Genomic DNA, 27,454 nt, shown 5'->3' on the forward strand with positions numbered 1-27,454 from the left:
CTGGTTTTCTTCCCCAATCCAAAGATGTATGGGTTGGTAGGTGAATTGATCAGTGTAAGTTGCCCTTAGTGTGTAGGGGTGAGTGGTAGAATTCGGGGAGATAATAAGATATGGAAAGGATAAAATGGAATTAGATTAAAGTAAGTGCATAGTGGTTGGCAACAGCCCGTTCCCCTGCTGTGTGACTCTGACTCTCAGTCATATTCTGCTGGCTCTTGTGCCAATTATTCAAGACCTTGCTTTCCATTCACCACACCATTAGCCCCCTGCACTTATTTCTACAAAGCATTTTATTTCCATATGGAGTGATTACTTTTAATGCAAAATTTTGTTTCACGTCATTTGGTTGAATTTTCATACTCAGAATACTTACATATTCTGCTGCCCAGAATTTCAATTATTTATGAGATAATTGTAATAAAAGACCAATGATACAATTTTTCAACTATGATCCTCTTCCTACATATTACACCTGACCTGCTGAGTCAATCCAGCAACATTCGCTTGTATTTTCCGATTAATTAATTATGCCATTAACAGTGATTTGTTAATTTCTCAGTTTCCAGTCACTCATGCTTTTGTTTTTGTCCTCACACATAGCCAGTGGTGAGATTGAGAGAGATCACACAAGAGGTTGTGGAGAATGGTGTATTTTAGTTTTGCATTATGAAACAACATTCCCAGAGAACATCAACTGTCGATGCAACAGAGCCTTTGCAGGGAATTTTTTCATTCAGTTCTTGGAGTCCATTGCCAGGCATTTTACTGTAGGAGCTTCTTGCCTACATGAATGCAGTCACCACATTTCAAAATAGCTCAAAATCTCTTTTTGTGATATTTTGAGACAATCCTTAAACCCAGTCTACCACCAAGTTTCTGGTCACATCCAGTCTTCCTATGTGACAGACACATTTTACGTGCTAATAGTTGAGTACTAGTATTGCACAAGTACTCCCACCAAAGTATATTTGTTATTCCAGAGATGAAGTGCCCGGACTTAGTGCAGTGTCTAAATGGCGTCTAGACAGGGCTCTTGTGTAATATAACCTTCAGCATCTTGTATTCCTGCTCCCTTACACCGAAATTGCCCAAAAGGGGCTTTTAAATACTCAGTGCACTAAGGGAGCCACGGAGTGGCTGACTAATAGCTACTTCAAAGGCAAAATATGACACATACTGGAAATCTGAAAAGTGAACAGAAATTGCAAGTAATGTTCAGCAGATCAGGCAGCACCAGTGCAGGAAGAAGTAGTGTTTCAAGAAATTAAGCTGTCATAAGAATTTGAAATGGTGACAGATATGACCTATTAAGGAAAGCATAAGGGAAGGAAAAAGTTGGCAGCGAGGCTTATGTAAAGAGTGATTCTGTGATAGAGTGCAAGGGAGGATAGAGTAACTGATTACCTACCTGTCCTTTCATTGTTACTGCCTCATCAGATAGAGTAAATAGGAGTTTAACAAACAGGAAACTCAAAACATATCCAAAATTCAGCTCTACATTTCTTCAAAATACCGAAGCTCTTGCTAAAGACTGCATATAATTTTGGCTCTCCTAACCCAATAGATTTCCTAGCTATCCAGATATGTTCAAAAACGTGTCATGTTCAAAGCATGTCACATGTTTTCTAACTACCTTGTAAGGAATTTCTTGCTGATATTGGTTCCAAAGGTTTATTACTAATTAAAATAGAAAATACTGGAAAATGTTTAGCAGGTAAGGCAGCATCTGTGGAGATAAAAACAGAGTTAATGTTTCTAGTAAAACTCCTTTCATCATTTCTGGAAGAATTAGATCTTAGGCAGAGTTGAGAAAGAAGTGGATGAAGTGATCATGCTTGAAATTCGTTTCCCTTTGATCTACATTTGCAAGACAAGGATCACCATTAAAAAAAGAGAAATTGGGACATCTCCACTTTAAGGGAGTATTGTCGTGCATTTCTGCCTTTTAAAACTGGTGGATCACTGACAGTGTGCTTTGGGAAAGGGGAGGTAAACAGGTGAAGCATCACTCTGCTCTCCCAAGCGATGCCCCTGCACAAGATGTATGATGTGGCCCAAGCACCACTTCAAAATGACCATTGGTGAAACTATATGCCAGCATATCTGATTTCTAACATGGTGTGCTTTGCTCCTTATTTTATCGTGAGTCGAAGAACACAACATTTTAATCCATTTTCTTTCAAAATGTTTCAATAAGTTTCATGCGCATTGATGAATTATTAAGTGCACAAAATACAATGGAAATTTGGAGTGACTCATAATGGAAGCTCTAGCTTCAAATTCCTGATGGACTTTTACCAGAAATGATCACAAACCACTTTGAAAGGTGAATTTTATGTTTTATGTGAGATTTACATATTAAAAGCAGGCGCAGTATTTTTTCAGCTCCAATTTCTAGGTACAAGTATGTAATAAGAAAGTTAGTAATTGTAATTAGATGACAAAAGGAATGATAATCCAAGCCAAAAGGTGGGGTAGTGAAGGGATAAATGAGTGAGCTCAGGGTACAAGGGGAACTATTACCTGCTGTCATTGACTGAGAGGGTAGAAGCAAGCAGAGCAGTCAGTAAGCACTTCATCATTCCTACTCTCAATTGAGTTACTTTCTCATCAGCCTTTAATGCATTTTATTAAAATAATTGTAATAGATATTTCTTAGAATAGATATTTATCTGCATCAAGGCCCCACTGAAAACAATGTAAGTTATGTTCGCATGCATGGTGTTAATTCTTTCAAACACATCTGTTACATGGTTCCCTCTGTGACTCTGCTTTTGAAGTCTAGCGGGGAAAATTAGACTAAATTTTCCCAGAAGTGACCATGGTTGCATGCTTGACAACTAAGTATTCAAGTGCTGGACTGAGGTTCCATTTAAGTAGGTAAGAAATAACCTTAAAATATAAGGTTAATTCTTTATACCTTATTTATACCTCGCTATCCTCACCTACCACAATCTTCTTCCCAACTGTGTCTCTCTGACTCTTCCCCACTTCAGCCCAATGATCATTCTGAATTCCTACCCTGATTCTCAGTCCCCGATCAAAAGGGATGCACTAATCTCCACAGGGTACCCTGAATTTCAGCCTGAATCTTTCCCAGCCACTTGCATGATATCCATACCCTTTCCTTGACTCACTCTGGCTACTCACCTAATACCCTACTTCAACAAACCTTGCTCCGAGGCATCACTTTTACATTGGCAAAATTGGACAATGGCTGTTCAATAGCACTTGCTGAGCTTTGCAGGGGCATGTCCATGATCAAAACATTCATTAATGATCATTACTGTAGTCTCTTCATATACCCACTGGGTATATGAACACATGACTGAATAAACTGATTCATTCGAAGGTTATGCGCTAACTTCTGTTTTCCTTTTTGTAGTCTTTCCCCATTATGTGGCAGCTCCATCCAGGGAAAGGGAGGTGGCACATTTCTCTTCACCTCTGCCTTGGATTGAAGATGGGAGTCTATCCCATGCCATGTTTATTACCGTTCTTGGCTTGCTGAACCTCATTGCATTTGGCTGCCTAATATTTTGAACCTATTGTTATTTGTTTTTTTTAAGGTACAGTTGCTATGGATCTACAGAATACAGAGTGCCACCCATCCAGTGGCACCACTTTGACTCTCCCTACAGAAAATGGAGCAGGAAGTAGAAGGCCCAGCATCGCACCTGTCCTCGAAATTGCTGACACTGCTGCCATTTTGCCATGTGATCTCTTAAGTGACCAATCAGAGGATGAGGCAAATCCATCTGATGATGAGAGCTTACCTACGCCAGAGTGAGTTAACTACCTTAATGATAAATTTGGAAGTAATACTTGTGAACTGTGTGCTGTAAGATTTTTCAGATTTTTTTCTTGTGTTTGGGTTTGGTGTAGCCTATTTGATATCCAGGAGGGTAGGTGAGGGGTTTTGTAAATCCCTAAAAACATTCAGTCACAGAAGCATTCCAATAACATGAACCTTTGACTGGTTCAGATTCTCTTCTGACCCCTGAGACTGGAATGCTTTTCTTTCTTCCTTACACTGCTGCATAACAATTTATTTCCCTCAGTATTTCTTTACAACCTCCTACTGACCTCTGAGCCACGATTAGACTGATGAAAATATCCCTTGGGTCTGTTTGATTTCATCTTTCCAGAATAACAATCCTCTTGTATTGTGACTGTGGCGTCCATCAGTGTTTTAAGTGACAGCTTCAACCAAGAGGTCAGTGGTAATTATACTGGTGTGAAAAGGTTTAAAGAACTGTGTATATGATCAGAAAGTATTTTTGATGCTTAGTTTCTGCGTGGATAACCAATTTTTTTAGATAGTTAAGTTACTCATCCCTAAACAATTGTCTTTTTTGGTTATAATTCATTTCCTTTCCATTCCAACTAGATTGATTTCAGAGAATGGATGGTTGCTCAATCAAAAGATTCAACTGAATGGACTTGGTTTCTTTGGAGCTTACAAGAGCAATGAACTTGTTTAAATGGATAAAATGCTAGAGAGAGTGGGAAGTAGATGCTGAGAAGTACGGTTATTTCTAGATAGGTCAGAACTAAGATTCTTTGGAATAGAGCCAGTTTTGCTGGAGAAGAGTGGGAAGTACATGCTGAGAAGTGCAGTACGTTCTGGATAGACCAGAACTAAACGTCTTTGGAATAGAGAGCCAATTCTGGTTGTTTCCCCTCAATAGACATTAGTTGCTGTGCATTATACACCACCTCCCAAACTTGGCCTCTCTGAAGTGAATGGATATGTATTTCAACTTGGGTGCCCAAGAACTTTGCACTGTACTGTAGTAATTTTGTGTATTACACTGCACTGCAGATGCAAAAAAAACAAATTTCATGGAACCTGTTGATAAACCTGATTCTGATTTGAGTCTGTATTGTGAACAAGATTGGGAAGGGGGCAGGTAGAGGGGAATCATGGTTGAGAAAAAGGGAAAAAAGAGGGGAGGAAAAGGGAAGCATCAGAGAGACTTTCTATAATGATCAATAAACCAATTTTTCGGAAGCAAATTACCTTGCCTGGTGTCTCAGGACTTGGTGTGTCTGCACTGCACCACCCCCCTGCTCCTGTTTCCTTGCCTTGCCACCTATCTCACACCCCACCTGCGGCACTCCACCCTCGCCATTCCTAGTGTCCTTTGCTCCTGCCAGATTTACAAACTTGCTCTCCACTCCACATTGGGAAATAGAGCACTGTATTTGACACCCTAATGTGCCTAAGATTTCTGCAGAGTACCGTACATGTGAGAAGTAAATCTGAGTCTGAAATCACGATAGTGCAGGAGAGGGGGTTTATTGTTTCGCGGTGAAAGGTAATCATATTGAATAGTGAAGATAACTCATGAAGATAAATGCTTCACTATTTCGTATTAATGCCTTCTCCCATGTTCAGGATTTCAAAAACTTTTGGCACTTCACTGGCTGTGGAAATGTAGTCTGTGTATTTAGGAAGCATAGAGCCTGAGAAATAGTAAATGATTACTGTGAATAATTCACTGTGTAGTAGGGAACAAACCAAGATTAAGCTTTCTATGCATTAGCTTTAATATTCCCAGGTGGACTAGGTTCAGGTAAATATTTATTGGAATGGATAGAGCTTCTTAGGATATAACTAGAAATGTACTGTGTATCCAGCAAAGAAAAATGATGGGTTCTGTATGTGTAGCTCTGTGTCAATACCAATTTCCAGCAACACTCCTGTAACACACATTAAGGTGTTTTGTTTTGTTTAAATGCAAAGTATTGTTGAATTTGGTCAGAAGTAGGGAACATGTCAGCTAATGTCAACGCAAGAGATCTTTTGAGAAGCTGTGATAATAACGATTAAATTCACAACAGTTTGGAGATGGAGAAAGCAGAGACTAAGACAACATACAAAGGGGAATCTGCAGATGCTGGAAATCCAAGCAACACACACAAAATGCTGGAGGTACTCAGCTGACCAGGTAGCATCTATGGAGAAAAGTACAGTTGACATTTCAGGCCGAATCCTTCCGAGTCTTGCTGAATTCCTCCAGCATTTTGTATGTGTTACTAAGATAACATCCTGGGCAGCATGTCAGTTAATTCCAACTGGATGAATAGCAATCCTGCTTAGGTTGGCTGGTCAGAAGAAACGTCATATCAAAGGACACCCTCCTAAAGGGCAATGACCACAAAATGATGGAAGAACTCAACAAGTCAGGCAGCATCAATGGAGGGGAATAAACAGCTGACATTTCAGGCTGAGACTGTTCATTAATATTGGAAAGTAAAGGGACAGAAACCAGAATAAGAAGATAGGGGGGCGGGGAGAGGGAGAAGCGAACAAGTTGGCAGTGACATATTAGACCAGCCCAGGGGAAAGGTGAGTGTGGTGGTGGGGGGGCGGGGGGAGGGAAATGAAGTAAGATGCTAAGAGGTGATAGGTGGAAGAGGTAAAGGGCTGAAGAAGGAGTCTGATAGGAGAGGACAGTGGATCATGCAGTAAAGGGAAGGAGGAGGGGAAATGGGCATGATGCATTGGTAAGGAGAAGAGATGAGAGAGTAACCAGAATGGGGAATGAAAAATGAGGGGGGAGGGTGTAGTAATTATAGAAATTGATATTCATGGCATTTTAAGCATGTGATTCATAATGTAGTCATAAAATATTCTGGATTGTATATAAGAAGTGCAACAACAGTATGATTAAAAGGAGAGAATAGAGCATTTTGAAAAATACTCTTGATGGATGAAGTGGGAAATACAAAAGGAAACTGAATGATAGGAGAATATAGTGGAAATTTAGGAGAGTTAAAGGGAAAAGGAGAGATGCAATTCACATCTTGATAGATGATTTGCAGTCCTACACATCTGTTTCAAAGGAAAGTAATAATCCATGGACTCCTGATTTATTGATTTATTAAAACCCATTTATACTTATAGTGGCGAGCCCAGAAACACACAAGGACAAAGACATGGGATGTCAGATTTATCAGAGGCACCCTAATAAGGTGCCACATAAGGAAATTGAAATGTGCATTAGTATCCATGCCATGAATAGGGCAAAGAAACAAAACTTTGTTGGGAGTATTACGAATCTCAGAGATTGATGTCACTGGCTCGTAAGTTTTTGTTTATTTAAATGATTTGGACTGCGTACAAAAGCAATGACTTTGAAGTTTGTTAATTTTACCAATTAACAGATCAACAGACTGTGAAGAAGAATGCAAGAAATTGCAGAGATAGAATTGTTAGTGGAAGGGGCGTGAAGTTCACATTTCAGATTTTAACATCTGTTAATTTGCTCTATTTCTCCCTGGTTTTAATTTAATTTGTCAAGTTCAAGTCTTGCTTGAATTTGCACTAACAGCTACTACTCAATCCCCAGCCTGAAAGTCTGCAACTTCCACTGCCACAATAAGTTTATTACATTCCTGTGAATCAAATACAACTTCATGCCTTGACCCTGCAGGCCTCACCTGAAGTGGAGCAGACCCCAAGCAGCACTGGGTCATTACTGACAGATCCTGTGGCTCTACCACAGACCTTTTCAAATGCCTCCAAATATTTCTGATAGTTATCAACAGAATTAAATATATTTTTATCCAATAAGCATAAAAACACACTAAATATAAAAGCAATCCTATAAAACATAGTGCGCAAGTATGTGTAAAGTGGTAGTGCATGGGGTGGAGATGAAGAGTGCTGAGGGGCTGATGTGGATGTAATGGTGGGGTGGGTTAATGATGGGTTAACACAACCAATCTGAATTTAATTAAAACATAAATATTGTGTAAGACCGAAAAAAAATCCATCTGCACTTACCTTCCTAATCCATGGAGTCATTCCACATTGCCACCTATGACTGACATAAAGGCAAGGGCTGGAAATGAGAGTTTAGCTTGATAGACCTCAGCACCTACACATAGTGGTGAGTCCAGTGATGGTGTAATAGGAAGGATGAATATGGAGGAAAAATGTATCAGCGTCTGATCTCCGGCTTATTGCAATGCATTGGCATGAAAGCTGGGAACCTACTGATCCGTGCAATGCTGCACAGCTGTGCTTCTCAAGGGAACCACCAGCAGCTGTTCAGTAGGATCTGGGCCATTAGCTTTGATGAATGATGTAAAGGACAACTCAGTCATAAAAAACAAAAACAAAAAAAAAAACAACTATGCATCTTAAAAAACAATGTGCACAGGGAAAGAGATCACACAAAGCAGGAAAGGAACAGAAACATGAGTATGAATTTGCAATTTTGTTGAAATCTCCAGCAAGACTTCTCCAGCAAGGTTTGTGTGGCAAATTCCTGTGCAGAGAAATGCAAAATTGTAAGTGTGGGAGGAACGCAACATTGAAAGGACATGTCCCAAAAAAAGATTTGTGCAGATGGAGGAACAGACTGATCCTCAGTGTAACGATCATTGAGATTGGAATATAAATGAACCAATTCATAAACCTGACCTGGATGATTTTAGGACATGTACTTGGAGAAATCAAATATTAATTTCACTTACTGAATGGAACAATCACTCTACCAGGAATATTCTAATGACTAATCCCCTTGCCTCCAGCCAATAACAACAGAGACACTGAAGAGCAGTTTGGAAGGCAGATTGTGGAAAGTTCCAAAAATAGCAGGTTGTTGTCATGGGTGACTTCAACTTTCCCAGTATTGTTTGGTACCTCCTCCTTAGTGCAAAAGCTTTGGATGGGGAAGAACTTGTTCTGTGTGTTCAGGAAGGATTGCTGATATGATGTAGACTGATTGACTAGAGGAGAGACCATACTGGATATAGTACAAGGCAGCAATCTGGTGAGGTGACAAATCTCTCAGTTGGTGAGCATTTTGAAGACAGTGGCCACAATTCGCTGACCTTTACCATAGCTTTGGACAGGGATAGGAACAGATGGTATAGGAAAGTATTTAATTAAGGTAGGGAAAATTATGCTGCTATTAGGTAGGAACTTAGGAGTGTAAATTGGGAACAGATGTACTCAAGGAAATGTACAATGGAAATGCTCAGATTGTTTAGGAAGCACTTGCATGGAGTTCCAGATAGGTTTTTCTTCCCATTGAGGCAGGATAAGGTTGGTAGGAAGCAAGAATCATACATGGCTCTTGTGAGTTATAAGATAGCCAGGAAAGACCTTAAGAAGGGACTCAGCAAAGCTAGATGGGGACATGAGAAGATCTTGGTAAGTAGGATTAAGGAAAACTGCAAGGCATTCTGCATGTACATAAAGAATAAGAAGATGACTAGAGTGAGGGTAGAACCAATTAGGGATAAAAAAGGTAACGTATCTGGAGTTGGAGTAGGTTCCCAAATAAATACTTTGCTTCAGTATTCACCAGTGAGGGGGACCTTGATGAATCTGACGCCAGCAAAGAACAACATAATGCTGGAATGTGTCAACATTAAGAAAGAGGATATGCTGCAACTTATATAAAACACTAGGATCTATAAGTCCCTGGGGCCAGATGGGATATAACTCAGGTTACTGTGAGAAATAAGGGAAGGTGTTGCTGCACCTGTGATGATGATCTTCCTGGCCACAGAATGATATTGGAAGAATTGAGGGCAGCAAATGTTATTCCTTTCTCAAAAAAGATAATAGTGATAATCCTGGGAATTATAGAGCAGTAAGTCTTATTTCATTGGTGGTAAATTATTGGAGAAGATTCTTACAGACAGGAATTACAGGCATGTGGAGAAGCATGGTCTGATTAGGGATAATCTGCATGGTTTTGTGAGGGGCAGGTCATGCCTCATCAGCCTGATAGATTTCTTCAAGGAAATAACAGAACAACTTAATGAAGGTGGAGAGGTAGATGTGGTGAAAATGATTCCGGGATTGAATGGCTTGTCATATGAAGAGTGTTTGATAGCTCTGGGCATGTTTTCACTAGAATTCAGAAGAATGAGGGGTGACCTCATTAAAACCTATCAAAAGGTGAAAGGCCTTTATAGAGTGGATGTAGAAAGGATGTCTCCTGTGGTGGGAGAATCATAAGACCAGAGGACACAGCCTCAGAATCGAGGGGCATCTTTTTTAGAATGGAGAATAGGAGGAATGTCTTAAGCCAGAGAGTGGTGAATCTGTGGAATTCTTTGCAAAGGCAGCTGTGGAGGCCAAGTCTTTATAGAACAACGACCATAGAAAACCAACAGCATAATACAGGCCCTTCAGCCCACAAAGCTGTGCCAAATATGTCCTTACCTTAGAAATTACCAAGGGTTGCCATAGCCCGTTACTTTTCTAAGCTCCATGTACCTATCCAGGAGTCTCTTAAAAAATCCTATCGTATCTGCCTCCACCACTGTTGCTGGCAGCCCATTCCACGCACTCACCACTCTCTGCGTAAAAAAACTTACCCCTGACATCTCCTCTGTACCTACTTCCAAGCACCTTAAAACTGTGCCTGATCATGCTAGCCATTTCAGCCTTGGGGAAAAAGCCTCTGATGCAGTCAATGCCTCTCATCATCTTGTACACCTCTATCAGGTCACCTTTCATCCTCCGTCGCTCCAAGAAAAGGTCGAGTTCACTCAACCTATTCTCATAAGGCATGCTCCCCAATCCAGGCAACATCCTTGTAAATCTCCTCCGCACCCTTTCTATGGTTTCTAAATCCTTCCTGTAGTGAGGCGACCAGAACTGAGCACAGTACTCCAAGTGGGTACTGACCAGGGTCCTGTATAGCTGCAACATTACCTCTCGGCTCTTAAACTCAATCTCATGATTGATGAAGGCCAGTGCATTGTATGCCTTCTTAACCACGAGTCAACCTGCACAGCAGCTTTGAGTGTTCTATGGACTCGGACCCCAAGATCCATCTGAATCTCCACACTGCAAAAAGTCTTACCATTCATATTATATTCTGCCATCATATTTGACTTACCAAAATGAACCACCTCACACTTATCTAGGTTGAACTCCATCTGCCACTTCTCAGCCCAGTTTTGCATCCTATCAATGTCCCACTATAACCTCTGACAGCCCTCCACACTATCCACAACACCCCCAACCTTTGTGTCATCAACAAATTTACTAACCCATCCCTCCACTTCCTCATCTTGGTCATTTATAAAAATCAGGAAGAGTAGGGGTCCCAGAACAGAACCCTGAATGACACCACTGGTGACCAACCTCCAAGCAGAATATGGCGCATCTACAATCACACTTTGCCTTCTGTAGGCAAGCCATTTCTGGATCCACAAAGCAATAGCCCCTTGGATTCCATGCCTCCTTACTTTCTCAATAAGCCTTGCATGGGTACCTTATCAAATGTCTTGCTGAAATCCATATACACTACAGCTACTGCTCTACCTTCATTAATGTGTTTAGTCACATCCTCAAAAAATTCAGTCAGGCTCTAAAGGCACAACCTGCCTTTGACAAAGCCATGCTGACTATTCCTAATCATATTATGCCTCACCAAATGTTCATAAATCCTGCCTTTCAGGATCTTCTCCATCAACTTCTGAGGAGGTGTTGGAGTTGTTAAAATACATTAGGACGGATAAGTCCCCGGGGCCTGACGGAATATTCCCCAGGCTGCTCCACGGGGCGAGGGAAGAGATTGCTGAACCTCTGGCTAGGATCTTTATGTCCTCGTTGTCCACGGGAATGGTACCGGAAGGTTGGAGGGAGGCGAATGTTGTCCCCTTGTTCAAAAAGAGTAGTAGGGATAGTCTGGGTAATTATAGACCAGTGAGCCTTACGTCTGTGATGGGAAAGCTGCTGGAAAAGATTCTTGGAGATAGGCTCTATGGGCATTTAGAGAATCATGGTCTGATCAGGGACAGTCAACATGGCTTTGTGAAGGGTAGATTGTGTCTAACAAACCTGATAGAGTTCTTTGAGGAAGTGACTGGGCATATAGATGAGGGTAGTACAGTGGATGTGATCTACATGGATTTTAGTAAGGCATTCGACAAGGTTCCACATGATAGGCTTATTCAGAAAATCAGAAGGCATGGGATCCAGGGAAGTTTGGCCAGGTGGATTCAGAATTGGCTTGCCTGCAGAAGGCAGAGGGTCGTGGTAGAGGGAGTACATTCAGATTGGAGGGATGTGACTAGTAGTGTTAGTAGTGTCCCACAAGGATCTGTTCTGGGACCTCTACTCTTTGTGATTTTTATTAACGACCTGGATGTGGGGGTAGAAGGGTGGGTTGGCAAGTTTGCAGACGACACAAAGGTTGGTGGTGTTTTAGATAGTGTAGAGGATTGTCGAAGATTGCAGAGAGACATTGATAGGATGCAGGAGTGGGCTGAGAAGTGGCAGATGGAGTTCAACCCAGAGAAGTGTGAGGTGGTACACTTTGGAAGGACAAACTCCAAGGCAGAGTACAAAGTAAATGGCAGGATACTTGGTAGTGCGGAGGAGCAGAGGGATCTCGGGGTACATGTCCACAGATCACTGAAAGTTGCCTCACAGGTAGATAGGGTAGTTAAGAAAGTTTATGGGCTGTTAGCTTTCATAAATCAAGGGATAGAGTTTAAGAGTCATGATGTAATGATGCAGCTCTATAAAACTCTGGTTAGGCCACACTTGGAGTACAGTACTGTGTCCAGTTCTGGTCGCCTCACTATAGGAAGGATATGGAAGCATTGGAAAGGGTACAGAGGAGATTTACCAGGATGCTGCCTGGTTTAGAGAATATGGATTATGATCAGAGATTAAGGGAGCTAGGGCTTTACTCTTTGGAGAGAAGGAGGATGAGAGGAGACATGATAGAGGTGTACAAGATATTAAGAGGAATAGATAGAGTGGATAGCCAGCGCCTGTTCCCCAGGGCACCACTGCTCAATACAAGAGGACATGTCTTTAAGATAAGGGGTGGGAAGTTCGAGGGGGATATTAGAGGAAGGTTTTTTACTCAGAGAGTGGTTGGTGTGTAGAATGCACTGCCTGAGTCAGTGGTAGAGGTAGATACACTCGTGAAGTTTAAGAGACTACTAGACAGGTATATGGAGGAATTTAAGGTGGGGGTTTATATGGGAGGCAGGGTTTGAGGATCGGCACAACATTGTGGGCTGAAGGACCTGTAATGTGCTGTACTATTCTATGTTCTATGTTCTAACTTACCAACCACTGAAGGAAGACTCACTGGTCTATAATTTTCTGGGCTATCTCTACTCCCTTTCTTGAAAAGGGAACAACATCCACAACCCTCCAATCTTCCGGAACCTCTCACGTCCCCATTGATGATACAAAGATCATTGCCAGAGGCTCAGTAATCTCCTCTCTCACCTCCCACAGTACCCTTGGGTACATCTTGTCTGGTCCCGGTGACTTATCCAACTTGATGCTTTCCAAAAGCTCCACCACATCCTCTTCCTTAATATCTACATGCTCAAGCTTTTCAGTCCACTGTAAGTTATCTCTGAAATCGCCAAGATCCTTTTCCATAGTGAATACTGAAGCAAAGTATTCATTAAGCACCTCTACTATCTCCTCTGGTTCCCCACTGTCATACTTGATTGGTCCTATTCTTTCACGTCTTATCCTCTTGTTCTTCACGTACTTGTAGAATGCCTTGGGGTTTTCCTTAATCCTGTCCAACCAAGTCCTTCTCATGGCCCCTTCTGGCTCTCCTAATTTCATTCTTTATGTATATTTAAGGCAGAGATTGATAGATTCTTGATTCGTCATGGAATGAAGCGATATGGGGAAAAGGCAAGAGACTGGGGCTGAGAAGAAAATTAGATCAGCCATGATGAAATGGTGGAGAAGACTTGATGAGCCAAATGGCCTAATTCTGCTTCTACATCTTATAGCCAAATGGTTTTATAGCAAGGCATTTGATAAGGTTCTGCATGGCAGGTTCATTCAGAAAATCAGAAGGCATAGGATCCAGGGAAACCTGGCTGTATGGATTCGGAATTAGCTTGCCCACACAAGGCAGCATGTTGTCGTAGATGGAGCATATTCTGCCTGGAGCTCGGTGACTAGTGGGGTTCTGCAGGGATCTGTCTGGGACTCCTGCTCTTTGTGATTTTTGTCAGTGACCTGGATGAGGACGTTGATAGGTGGGTTCGTAAGTTTGCAGATGATTTGAAGGCTGGTAGTAAGATCACAGGAGCTGAATTAGGCCATTGGGCCAATCAAGTTTGTTAAGCCATTCCATCATGGTTGATTTATTATCGTTCTCAACTCCATTCTCCAGCCTTCTGCCACTAACATTTAACACTGTGACTAATCAAGAACTTAACAACCTCTGCTTTAAACCTATCCAATGACTTGGCCTCCACAGCCATCTGTGGCAATGATTTCCACAGATTTACCACTCATTGGCTAAAGAAATTCCTTCTCATCTCTATTCTAAGTGGATGTCCCTCTATTCTCAGATTGTGCCTTCTGGTTCTGGACTCCACTATTATGGGAAACATCCTCACCACATCCACCCTATCTAGGCCTTTCAATGTTTGATATGCTTCAATATTTGATAGGTTTCAAAGTGATCTCCCTTCATTTTTCTAAACTCCAGCAAGTACAGGCCCAGAGTCATCAAACACTCCTCGTATATTAATCCTTTCATTCCCAGAATCAATCTTGTGAAGCTCTCTGGACCCTCTCCAATGCCAGCACACTCTTTTCTTAGATAAGGGGCCCAAAACTGTCCACAATACTTCAAGTGCAGTCTGACCAATGCCTTATAAAGCCTCAGCATTACATCCTTGCTTTTATATTCTAGTCCTCTCAAAATAAATTCTAACATTTTATTTACCGCCTTTACCACCTTTAGGGAACCTGCGCAGGGGCACCCAAGTCCCTTTACACCTCCAAGTGCATGGTCAATACACTTCCCTATACTATATTCCATCGCCCACTTCATTACTCATTCTCCCAATCTGTCCAAGTCATTTTGCAGGCTCTGTTTCCACAACAGTTCTCACCCCTCCACCTACCTTTGCATTATTCCCAACTTGGCCACAACTCGATCAACTCTATCATTCAAATCATTTGACATATCACATGAAAACAAGCAGTCCCAATACGAACTCCTACAGAACACCACTAGACCCCAGCAGCCAATCAGAAAATGCCCCCTTTATTCCCACTCTTTGCCTCCTGCCAGTCAGCCGATCTTTTATCCATAATATTATCTTTCCTGTGGACTCTTACCTTGTTGAGCAGCCTTTTGTATGGTACCTTGTCAATAGTATTCTGAAAATCCAAGCAAACAACATCCACTGACCCTCTTATTTACACCTCGATCGTGACCCCTCTAAGGAGCACCAGGCCATTGTCTCCCACACCATCACCAACTTTATCCGCTCAGGGGATCTCCCATCCACTGCTACCAACACACCCCGCACCCACACCCCGCACCCACACCCCGCACTTCCCGTTTCTACCTCCGACCCAGGATCCACAAACCTGCCTGTCCTGGCAGACCTATTGTCTCAGCTTGCTCCTGCCCCACCAAACTCATTTCTGCATACCTCGACATGGTTTTATCCTCCCCTTATTCAATCCCTTCCTACCTATGTTCGTGACACTTCTCACGCTCTGAAACTTTCGATGATTTTAAGTTCCCTGGCCCCCACTACTTTATTTTCACCATGGATGTCCAGTCCTTATTTACTTCCATCCCCCATCAGGAAGGTCTCAAAGCTCTCCACTTCTTTTTGGATTCCAGACCTAACCAGTTCCCCTCTACCACCACTCTGCTCCGTTTAGCGGAATTAGTCCTTACTCTTAATAATTTCTCCTTTGGCTCCTCCCACTTCCTCCAAAGTAAAGGTGTATCCATGGGCACCCATATGGGCCCTAGCTATGCCTGTCTTTTTGTTGGATTTGTGGAACAATCTATGTTCCAAACCTATTCTGGTATCTGTCCCCCACTTTTCCTTTGCTACATCGACGACTGCATTGGTGCTGCTTCCGGCACACTTGCTGAGCTGGTTGACTATATTAACTTTGCCTCCAACTTTCACCTTGCCCTCAAGTTTACCTGGTCCATTTCCAACACCTCCCTCCCCTTTCTAGATCTTTCTGTCTCTATCTCTGGAGACAGCTTATCTACTGATGTCTACTATAAGCCTACTGACTCTCACAGCTATCTGGACTATTCCTCTTCTCACCCTGTCTCTTGCAAAAATGCCATCCCCTTCTCGCAATTCCTCCGCCTCCGCTGCATCTGCTCTCAGGATGAGGCTTTTCATTCCAGGACGAGGGAGATAGAAACATAGAGACATAGAACATAGGTGCAGGAGTAGGCCATTCGGCCCTTCGAGCCTGCACCGCCATTTATTATGATCATGGCTGATCATCCAACTCAGAACCCCGCCCCAGCCTTCCCTCCATACCCCCTGACCCCCGTAGCCACAAGGGCCCTATCTAACTCCCTCTTAAATATAGCCAATGAACTGGCCTCAACTGTTTCCTGTGGCAGAGAATTCCACAGATTCACCACTCTCTGTGTGAAGAAGTTTTTCCTAATCTCGGTCCTAAAAGGCTTCCCCTCTATCCTCAAACTGTGGCCCCTCGTTTTAGACTTCCCCAACATCGGGAACAATCTTCCTGCATCTAGCCTGTCCAATCCCTTTAGGATCTTATACGTTTCAATCAGATCCCCCCTCAATCTTCTAAATTCCAACGAGTACAAGCCCAGTTCATCCAGTCTTTCTTCATATGAAAGTCCTGCCATCCCAGGAATCAATCTGGTGAACCTTCTTTGTACTTCTTCTATGGCAAGGATGTCTTTCCTCAGATTAGGGGACCAAAACTGCACACAATACTCCAGGTGTGGTCTCACCAAGGCCTTGTACAACTGCAGTAGTACCTCCTTGCTCCTATACTCGAATTCTCTTGCTATAAATGCCAGCATACCATTTGCCTTTTTCACCGCCTGCTGTACCTGCATGCCCACTTTCAATGACTGGTGTATAATGACACCCAGGTCTCGTTGCACCTCCCCTTTTCCTAATCGGCCACCATTCAGATAATAATCTGTTTTCCTATTTTTGCCACCAAAGTGGATAACTTCACATTTATCCACATTAAATTGCATCTGCCATGAATTTGCCCACTCACCCAACCTATCCAAGTCACCCTGCATCTTCTTAGCATCCTCCTCACAGCTAATACTGCCACCCAGCTTCGTGTCATCCACAAACTTGGAGATGCTGCATTTAATTCCCTCATCCAAGTCATTAATATATATTGTAAACAACTGGGGTCCCAGCACTGAGCCTTGCGGTACCCCACTAGTCACCGCCTGCCATTCTGAAAAGGTCCCATTTATTCCCACTCTTTGCTTCCTGTCTGCTAACCAATTCTCCACCCACACCAATACCTTACCCCCAATACTGTGTGCTTTAAGTTTGCACACTAATCTCCTGTGTGGGACCTTGTCAAAAGCCTTTTGAAAATCCAAATATACCACATCCACTGGTTCTCCCCTATCCACTCTACTAGTTACATCCTCAAAAAATTCTATGAGATTCGTCAGACAGGATTTTCCTTTCACAAATCCATGCTGACTTTGTCCGATCATTTCACCGCTTTCCAAATGTGCTATTATCACATCTTTGATAACTGACTCCAGCAGTTTCCCCACCACCGACGTTAGGCTAACCGGTCTATAATTCCCCGGTTTCTCTCTCCCTCCTTTTTAAAAAGTGGAGTTACATTAGCCACCCTCCAATCCTCAGGAACTAGTCCAGAATCTAACGAGTTTTGAAAAATTATCACTAATGCATCCACTATCTCTTGGGCTACTTCCTTAAGCACTCTAGAATGCAGACCATCTGGCCCTGGGGATTTATCTGCCTTCAATCCCTTCAATTTACCTAACACCACTTCCCTACTAACATGTATTTCGCTCAGTTCCTCCATCTCACTGGACCCTCTGTCCCCTACTATTTCTGGAAGATTATTTATGTCCTCCTTAGTGAAGACAGAACCAAAGTAATTATTCAATTGGTCTGCCATGTCCTTGCTCCCCATAATCAATTCACCTGTTTCTGTCTGCAGGGGACCTACATTTGTCTTTACCAGTCTTTTCCTTTTTACATATCTATAAAAGCTTTTACAGTCTGTTTTTATGTTCCCTGCCAGTTTTCTCTCATAATCTTTTTTCCCCTTCCTAATTAAGCCCTTTGTCCTCCTCTGCTGAACTCTGAATTTCTCCCAGTCCTCAGGTGAGCCACTTTCTCTGGCTAATTTGTATGCTTCTTCTTTGGAATTGATACTATCCCTAATTTCCCTTGTCAGCCACGGGTGCACTACCTTCCTTGATTTATTCTTTTGCCAAACTGGGATGAACAATTGTTGTAGTTCATCCATGCAACCTTTAAATGCTTGCCATTGCATATCCACCGTCAATCCTTTAAGTGTCATTTGCCAGTCTATCTTAGCTAATTCACGTCTCATACCTTCAAAGTTACCCCTCTTTAAGTTCAGAACTTTTGTTTCTGAATTAACTATGTCACTCTCCATCTTAATGAAGAATTCCGCCATATTATGGTCACTCTTACCCAAGGGGCCTCTCACGAGAAGATTGCTAATTAACCCTTCCTCATTGCTCAAAACCCAGTCCAGAATAGCCTGCTCTCTAGTTGGTTCCTCGACATGTTGGTTCAAAAAACCATCCCGCATACATTCCAAGAAATTCTCTTCCTCAGCACCTTTACCAATTTGGTTCACCCAATCTACATGTAGATTGAAGTCACCCATTATAACTGCTGTTCCTTTATTGCACACATTTCTAATTTCCTGTTTAGTACCATCTCCAACCTCACTACTACTGTTAGGTGGCCTGTACACAACTCCCACCAGCGTCTTCTGCCCCTTAGTGTTACGCAGCTCTACCCATATCGATTCCACATCTTCCCGGCTTATGTCCTTCCTTTCTATTGCGTTAATCTCTTCTTTAACCAGCAACGCCACCCCACCTCCCCTTCCTTCATGTCTATCCCTCCTGAATATTGAATATCCCCGAACGTTGAGCTCCCATCCCTGGTCACCCTGGAGCCATGTCTCTGTGATCCCAACTATATCATAATCATTAATAACAATCTGCACTTTCAATTCATCCACCTTATTACGAATGCTCCTTGCATTGACACACAAAGCCTTCAGGCGCTCTTTTACAACTCTCTTAGCCCTTATACAATTATGTTGAAAAGTGGCCCTTTTTAATGCTTGCCCTGGATTTGTCGGCCTGCCACTTTTACTTTTTTCCTTAGTACTTTTTGCTTCTACCCTCACTTTACACCTCTCTGTCTCTCTGCACTGGTTCCCATCCCCCTGTTGTGAACTAACCTCCTCACGCCTAGCCTCTTTAATTTGATTCCCACCCCCCAACCATTCTAGTTTAAAAGTCACCTCAGTGGCCCCCGCTAATCTCCCTGCCAGGATATTGGTCCCCCTAGGATTCAAGTGTAACCCATCCTTTTTGTACAGGTCACGCCTGCGCCAAAAGAGGTCCCAATGATCCAAAAACTTGAATCCCTGCCCCCTGCTCCAATCCCTCAGCCACGCATTTATCCTCCACCTCATCGCATTCCTACTCTCACTGTCGCGTGGCACAGGTAGTAATCCCGAGATTACTACCTTTGCGGTCCTTTTTCTCAACTCCCTTCCTAGTTTCCTATATTCTCCTTTCAGGACCTCATCCCTTTTCCTACCTATGTCATTGGTACCTATATGTACCAGGACCTCTGGCTCCTCACCCTCCCACTTCAGGATATCTTGGACACGATCAGAAATATCCCGGACCCTGGCACGAGGGAGGCAAACTACCATCCGGGTCTCTGGACTGCGTCCACAGAATCGCCTATCTGACCCCCTTACTATCGAGTCTCCTATCACAACTGCCCTCCTCTTCCTTGCCCTACCCTTCTGAGCTACAGGGCCAGACTCTGCGTCGGAGGCCAGAGGCACGGCCACTGTCGCTTCCCCCGGGTAAGCTGTCCCCCCCAACAGTACTCAAACAGGAGTACCTGTTGTTAAGGGGCACAGCCACCGGGGTACTCCCTATTACCTGACTTTTCCCTTTCCCCCTCCTCACCGTGACCCATTTGTCTGCCTCCCGTGACCCCGGCGTGACCACCTACCTGCAACTCCTCTCTATCACCTCCTCACTCTCCCTGACCAGACGAAGGTCATTGAGCTGCAGCTCCAGTTCCGTAACGCGGTCCCTTAGGAGCTGCATCTCGATGCACTTGACGCAGATGTAGACATCCGGGAGGCTTGGAGACTCCTCCTTTTTTAAAGAAAGGGGCTTCCCTTCCTCCACCATCAACTCTGCTCTCAAACGCATCTCCCCCATTTCACGCACGTATGCTCTCACTCCATCCTCCCGCCACCCCACTAAAAATATGGTTCCCCTCGTCCTCACCTACCACCCCACCAGCCTCCGGGTCCAACATTATAAATCTCCGTAACTTCCCCACCTCCAACGGGATCCCACCACTAAGCACATCTTTCCCTCCACTCCCCCTCCAGCTTTCCGCAGCGATTGCTCCCTACGCGACTCCCTTGTCCAATCGTCCCCCCCATCCCTCCCCACCGATCTCCCTCCTGGCACTTATCCTTGTAAGCGGAACAAGTGCTACACATGCCCTTGCACTTCCTTCCTCACCAGCATTCAGGGCCCCAAATAGTCCTTCCAGGTGAGGCGACACTTCACCTGTGAGTTGGCTGGGGTGATATACTGCGTCCGGTGCTCCCAATGTGGCCTTCTATACATCGACGAGACCCAACGCAGACTGGGAGATAGTTCCGCTGAACACCTATGGTCTGTCCGCCAGAGAAAGCAGGATCTTCCAGTGGCCACACATTTTAATTCCACATCCCATTCCCATTCTGATATGTCTATCCGCGGCCTCCTCTACTGTAAAAGTGAAGCCACACTCAGGTTGGAGGAACAACACCTTATATTCCATCTGGGTAGTCTCCAACCTGATGGCATGAACATTGACTTCTCAAACTCCGCTAATGCCCCACCTCCCCCTGGTACCCCATCTGTCATTTATTTATATACACACACTTTTTTTCTCTCTCTCCTTTTTCTCCCTCTGTCCCTCTTACTATACCCCTTTTGCCAATCAACTGTCCAGCTCTTGGCTCCATCCCTTTCCCTCTTGTCTTCTCCTATCATTTCAGATCTCCCCCTCCCCCTCCCACTTTCAAATCTCTTACTAGCTCTTCTTTCAGTTAGTCCTGATGAAGGGTCTCGGCCCGAAACGTCGACTGTACCTCTTCCTAGAGATGCGGCCTGGCCTGCTGCGTTCACAATCAACTTTTATGTGTGTTACTTGAAATTTCAGCATCTGCAGATTTCCTCGTGTTTGCGTTTTTAAATCCACTGACCCTCCTTTGTCTATCCTGCCTCTTATTTCCTCAAAGAATTCCAACAGATTTGTCAGGCAAGATTTCCCCTTAAGGAAACCATGCTGACTATGGCCTATTTTATCATATGCCTCCAGGTATGCTGAAACCTCATCCTCAGTAAAGGACTCCAACATCTTCTCAACCAGGCTAGCTAGCCTACAATATCCTTTCTTCTGCTTCCCTCCTTTCTTAAAGAGTGGAGTGACATTTGCAATTTTCCAGTCCTCTGGAAATATTCCAGGATCTACTGATTCAGAAAAGATCATTACTAATGTCTCCACAATCTCTTCAGCTACCTCTTTCATAACCTTGGTGTGTAGTTTATCTGGTCCAGGTGACTTGTCTATCTTCAGACCTTTCAGCTTCCCAAGCACCTTCTTATTGATAACAACTACACTCACCTCTGCCTCTCAACACTTGTATTTCTGGCATACTGCTATTGTCTTCCACAGTGAAGACTAACACAAAATACTTAACAAGTTGTTCTGCCATTTCTTTGTCCCCCATTCCTACGTTTCTAGCATCATTTTACAGCAGTCTGATATCTACCCTCACCTCCCTTTTACTCTTTATATATCTGGAAAAAATTCTGGTATCCATTTTGATATTTTTGGCTAGCTTATCTTTTCTTTTGTTATGGCTCTTTGGTTGCTGTCTGTTGGTTTTTAAAAGCTTCCCAATCCTCTAACCTCCCACTGATTTTTGCTATATTATATGCTCTCTCTTTTGCTTTTATTCTGTCTTTGACTTCCCTTGTCAGCACTGTTGTGTCATCCTCCCCTTAGGATACTTCTTTATCTTTGGGATATATCTATCCTGCGCCTTCTGAATTGCTCTCAGAAACTCCAGCCATTGCTATTCTACCAGCATCCTTGCTAATGTCCTTTTCCAATCAACTTTGTCCAGCTCCTCTGTCATGTCGCTGTATTTCCCTTTACTCCACTGCAATACTGATCCATCTGACTTTAACTTTTCCCTCTCAAACTGCAGGGCAAATCTTATCATATTATTTTCACTGTCTCATTAGAGTTCCTTTACCTTAAGCTAGCCAATCAAATTTGTTGCATTACACGACACCCAATCCTAAATTGCCTTTCCCCTAGTGTGCTCAACTCACCAGTTGCTCTAAAAAGGTGCCTTGTAGGCATTCTGCAAATTCCCTCTCTCACGATCCAGCACGACCTGATTTTCCCAATCTACCTGCATATTGAAATCTCCCATGACTACCGTTACTTGTCCTTTTAGCATGCCTTTTCTATATCGCATTGTAATTTGTACCCCAGATCCTGGCTATTGTTCAAAGGCCTATATGTTAAAAAAAAGTGTCTTTTTTTTAACCCTTGCAATTTCTTAACTCTACCCACAAGGATTTAACATCTTCTGAATCTATGTGACCTCACTCTAAGGATTTGATTTTGTTTTTTTACCAAGAGAGCCACCCCACCTCTTCTGCCTGTCCTTTCGAAACAATGTGTATCCTTGGATGCTAAGTTCCCAACTATGACCTTCTTTCAGTCACATCTCAATGATGCCCACAATATTATATCTGCCAGTTTCTAACTGTGCTACAAAATCATCTACCTTATTCTGTATACTGTATGCATTTAAATATACAGTAACACATTCAGTCCTTTATTCATTATCCTTTTCGATTTTGCCATCATGTTACACTTCAACTCATCCCACTGACTGCAGTTTTGCCCTATCATTTGCCTGTCCTTCCTCACAGTCTCACTGCAGACTGCATCTACTTTGTATGCAAACTGCCCCATGTGGCGTTATGGATAGTGTAGAAGGTTGTGTAGGTTACAATGAGACATTGGCAGGATGCAGAACTGGACTGAGAAATGGTAGATGGAGCTCAATCTGGAAAAATATAAGGTGATACACGTTAGAAGGTCGAACTTTAAAGCAGAGAGCAAGGTTAATGGCAGGATTCTTAGCAGTGTAGAGGAACCAAAGGATTTTGAAGTCCATATCCATAGATCCCTCAAATTTGCCACATAAGTTGATAGGGTGGTTAAGAAGGCGTATGGTGTGTTGAGTTTCATTAGTTGGGGGATTGAGTTCAAGGTGCGAGGAAATATTGCAGCTCTTGTTAGACCACTCTAAGAGTATTATATTCATTTCTGGTTGCCTTATTATAGGAAGGATGTGGAAGCGTTAGAGAGGATGCAGGGGAGATTTTCCAGGAGGTTGCATGGATTGGAGAACAGGTTTTATGAGGAAAAGTTGAGCAAGCTAGGCCTTTTCTGTTTGGAGTGAAGAGGGATGAGGGGTGACTTGATAGAAGTGTATAAGACGATAAGAGTCATAAACAAGAGTGGACAGCCAGTGCCTTTTCCCTAGGGCAGTACTGGCTAATATGAGAAGACATAATTTTAAAGTGATTGGAGGAAAATATTGGGAGGGGAAATTTCAGACCGTAAGACTTAGAGGCTGGATTAGGACATTCACCCTGCTCCATCATTCACTCTTGGCTGATTTATTATTCCTCTCAAACCCATTCTCTGCCTCCTTCTCATAATCTTTGACACCTGCAGTTAGGTTTTTTAAACACTGACTGATAAGTGTATGGAATCCATTTCTGCGTAGTAAGGCAGGTACATTTGGGACATTTAAGGGTCCCTTAGATAGGCACATGGATAAAATAAAAATGGAGGACTATGTGGGAGGGAAGGGTTAGATTGATCTTGGAGTAGGTTAGAAGTTTCTCACAACATCATGGGCCAAAGGACCTGTACTGTGCTGTACTGTTCAATGTTAAATATAGGTATTGGAAGTAATCAAATGAAACTTTGATTAAGTCAAAAGTAAAAGTAACCCAGGTAAATCTGGCATAATGAGGATATTGGAGGTGAGGAAAGAATACAGGTAAAACTCACTGACATTATATCAGGAATGGGAACTTGTGGGCCTTTTCTCTCAAACTGATTAAAGAGGATTCAAATGATAAAATTTTCAATGCTGTTAGTAATGAAAGATTTGTTCCACTGGCTGGATGATCAATAAAAGATGAAGTAACTTTATGAAGGGAATGACAAAGGAAGATGGATGTTTTTGTTTTCTTGAGAGGATTATTAGAACATTCATTATCTCAAGCCATCATTATTAAACAGTAAATCTTGATTTTCAGTTAATTTTAATTAAAAATGACATCAATTCACCTAAAAGTCTAGACTTAGAGATGTTGTTTTGAAAAGTGAAGAATATCAACTATTATGGAAAATTGAGACTGGAAAATAGATGATCCATTGAATAATTAGTACCAGTTCCTTTGGAATTTTTTGCATCTTCTGCAATTAAGACTCTTTGAACTTTTTTTTCTCTCTCTGTTTTTTTTTAATTAACTTATGCACTTGTTCCAAATAAACATTAATTTGACTTGCCTTCAGGTATCCAAGTTTTGCAATGAAATATGTAGAAATTCTTCAGAAATCTTGGAGAGATGTTTGTTGCAACTGACTGTACTTGTGCAGTAATCATTTATTTCTTTGTCAATTACAAAGTGATTATATTCAATTTTGTCATAAAGCATTTTGCAGGTCAAGACTGTTCTAGTGCACTTCTACATACTGAGTCTAATTAGTCAATGGTTTGTTGTCGTACAACATTGTTCAAAGCTGATTTACTGACTTAATCGTTTATTATTTGTTAAAATAAATTTAAATCTGCTGCAACACAAGTCTTCATGGCAGCACATTATGAGCTAAAGACTTGGCTGATGAAAATTTATACATAGTAATTTTGTGAAGCTGAGACTATACAGTAAGTTTAGAATTGTGAAGTATCCAACTCCATAGTTCTTACCAAACTCACTAATCAGGAGTGACATGTTTTATATTCATATCCCAGGAAGAAATGAAAAGGTTTGTATTCATGTTGGTTCTCTCCCACTAACACTATGAACAGACACAGAAAGAGCTCAGTCTTCCCTTTGCATTGAATAATAGTCTGGCAGTGGGGTACACAATGGTAAAGAACACGTTCCAATTTTAATATTCTGATCAGACTGTACCTTCAGTACTGTGACTGCCACCTGTTACTGAGCTGTAGGTAAGCTGTTGTAGTATTAAAAGTAGTTATTAGATATAGTGCAGAAAGATGCATTTGCCCAGCACTACTTCTACGAAATGCAACAACAGAATTTTATCATAAAACTGTGACTGTGTAGTTCCAAGCAATACATACACTTTCAGTTCTTCTGTGCTAATGGTATCTGCTGCAGGTAGTATTCCTTTAAGTTACCTAGTGGCCCCTCACTATAAATTCTATTCATGCCCATGAACAGTAGGTCACAGATTGCCAAGGTGTCAGATCTCTCAGTGGGAGAGCATTTTGGAGATAGTGATCATGATTCTAACTCCTTTACCATAGCTTTGGAGAGGGATAGGAACAGACAAGTTAGGAAAGTGCTTAATTGGAGTAAGGGGAAATATGAGGCTATCAGGCAGGAACTTAGAAGCATAAATTGGAAACAGATTTTCTCAGGGAAATGTACAGAAGAAATGTGGCAAATGTTCGGGGGATATTTGCGTGGAGTTCTGCATAGGTGTGTTCTAGTGAGACAGGGAAAAGATAGTAGGGTACAGGAACCATTGTGTACGAAGGCTGTTGTAAATCTAATCAAGAAAAGAGCTTATGAAAGGTTCAAAAAACTAGGTAATATTAGAGATCTAGAAGATTATAAAGCCAGCAGGAAGGAGCTTAAGAATGAAATTAGGAGAGCCAGAAGGGGCCATGAGAAGGCCTTGGCAGACAAGATTCAGGAAAACCCCAAGGCATTCTATAAGTATGTGAAGAACAAGAGGATAAGACGTGAGAAAATAGGACCAATCAAGTGTGACAGTGGAAAAGTGTATATGGAACCGGAGGAAATAGCAGAGGTACTTAATGAATACTTTGCTTCAGTATTCACTACAGAAAAGGATCTTGGTGATTGTAGGAATGACTTACAATGGACTGAAAAGCTTGAGTATGTAGATATTAAGGAAGAGGATGTGGTGGAGCTTTTGAAAAGTATCAAGTTGGATAAGTCTACGGGACCAGACGAGATGTGCCCCAGTCTACTGTGGGAGGCGAGGAAGGAGATTGCTGAGCCTCTGGTGATGATCTTTGCATCATCAATGGGGGCAGGAGAGGTTCCAGAGGATTGGAGGGTTGTGGATGTTGTTCCCTTATTCAAGAAAGGGAGTAGAGATAGCCCAGAAAATTATAGACCAGTGAGTCAGTGGTTTGTAGGTTGATGGAAAAGATCTTGAGAGGCAGCATTTATGAACATTTAGAGAGGCATAATATGATTAGGAATAGTCAGCATGGCTTTGTCAAAGGCAGGTCATGCCTTATGAGCCTGATTAAGTTTTTTGAGGATGTGACTAAACACATTGATGAAGGTAGTGGAGTAAATGTAGTGTATATGGATTTCAGCAAGGCATTTGATCAGGTACCCCATGCTAGGCTTAATGAGAAAGTAAGGAGTCATGGGATCTAAGAGGACACTGTTTTGTGGATCTAGAGCTGGCTTGCCCACAGAAGGCAAAGAGTGGTTGTAGACGGGTCATTGTCTGCATGGAGGTCGGTCACCAGTGGTGTGCCTCAGGGATCTGTTCTGGGACCCCTACTCTTCATGATTTTTATAAGTGACTTGGATGAGGAAGTGGAGGGATGGGTTAGTAAATTTACTAATGACACAAAGGTTGGGGGTGTTGTGTAGAGGGCTGTCAGAGGTCACAGTGGGACATTAATAGGATGCAAAACTGGGCTGAGAAGTGGCAGATGGAGTTCAACCCAGATAATTGTGAGGTGGTTAATTTTGGTAGGTCAAATATGATGGCAGAATGTCGTATTAATGGTAAGACTCTTGGGAGTGTGGATCTTGGGGTCAGAGTCCATAGGACACTCAAAGCTGCTGCGCAGATTGACTCTGTGGTTAAGAATGCATACGGTGAGATTGAGTTCAGGAATTGAGAGGTAATGTTCCAGCTATATAGGACCCTGGTCAGATCCCACTTGGAGTACTGTGCTCAGTTCTGGTCGCCTCACTACAGGAAGGATGTGGAAACCATAGAAAGGGTGCAGAGGAGATTTACAAGGATGTTGCCTGGATTGGGGAGCATGCCTTATGAG

The 27,454-nt window shown here is 42.5% G+C and overlaps 1 protein-coding gene across 5 annotated transcripts in view; it reads left to right on the top strand.

The window, feature by feature from the left end:
* Positions 1-27,454, top strand: part of kcnt1b (potassium sodium-activated channel subfamily T member 1b) — a 436,729-nt gene that overhangs the window by 358,947 nt on the left and 50,328 nt on the right. For all 5 annotated transcript variants that reach the window (XM_063073587.1, XM_063073584.1, XM_063073585.1 and 2 more), the window contains one exon: positions 3,570-3,786. In XM_063073587.1, coding sequence (XP_062929657.1) covers positions 3,570-3,786 — 217 coding nt within the window. The remainder of the gene's footprint in view (positions 1-3,569; positions 3,787-27,454) is intronic.

This window comes from Mobula hypostoma, chromosome 21 (genome assembly GCF_963921235.1).
Source record: "Mobula hypostoma chromosome 21, sMobHyp1.1, whole genome shotgun sequence".
NCBI classification, from domain to species: Eukaryota; Metazoa; Chordata; class Chondrichthyes; order Myliobatiformes; family Myliobatidae; genus Mobula; species Mobula hypostoma.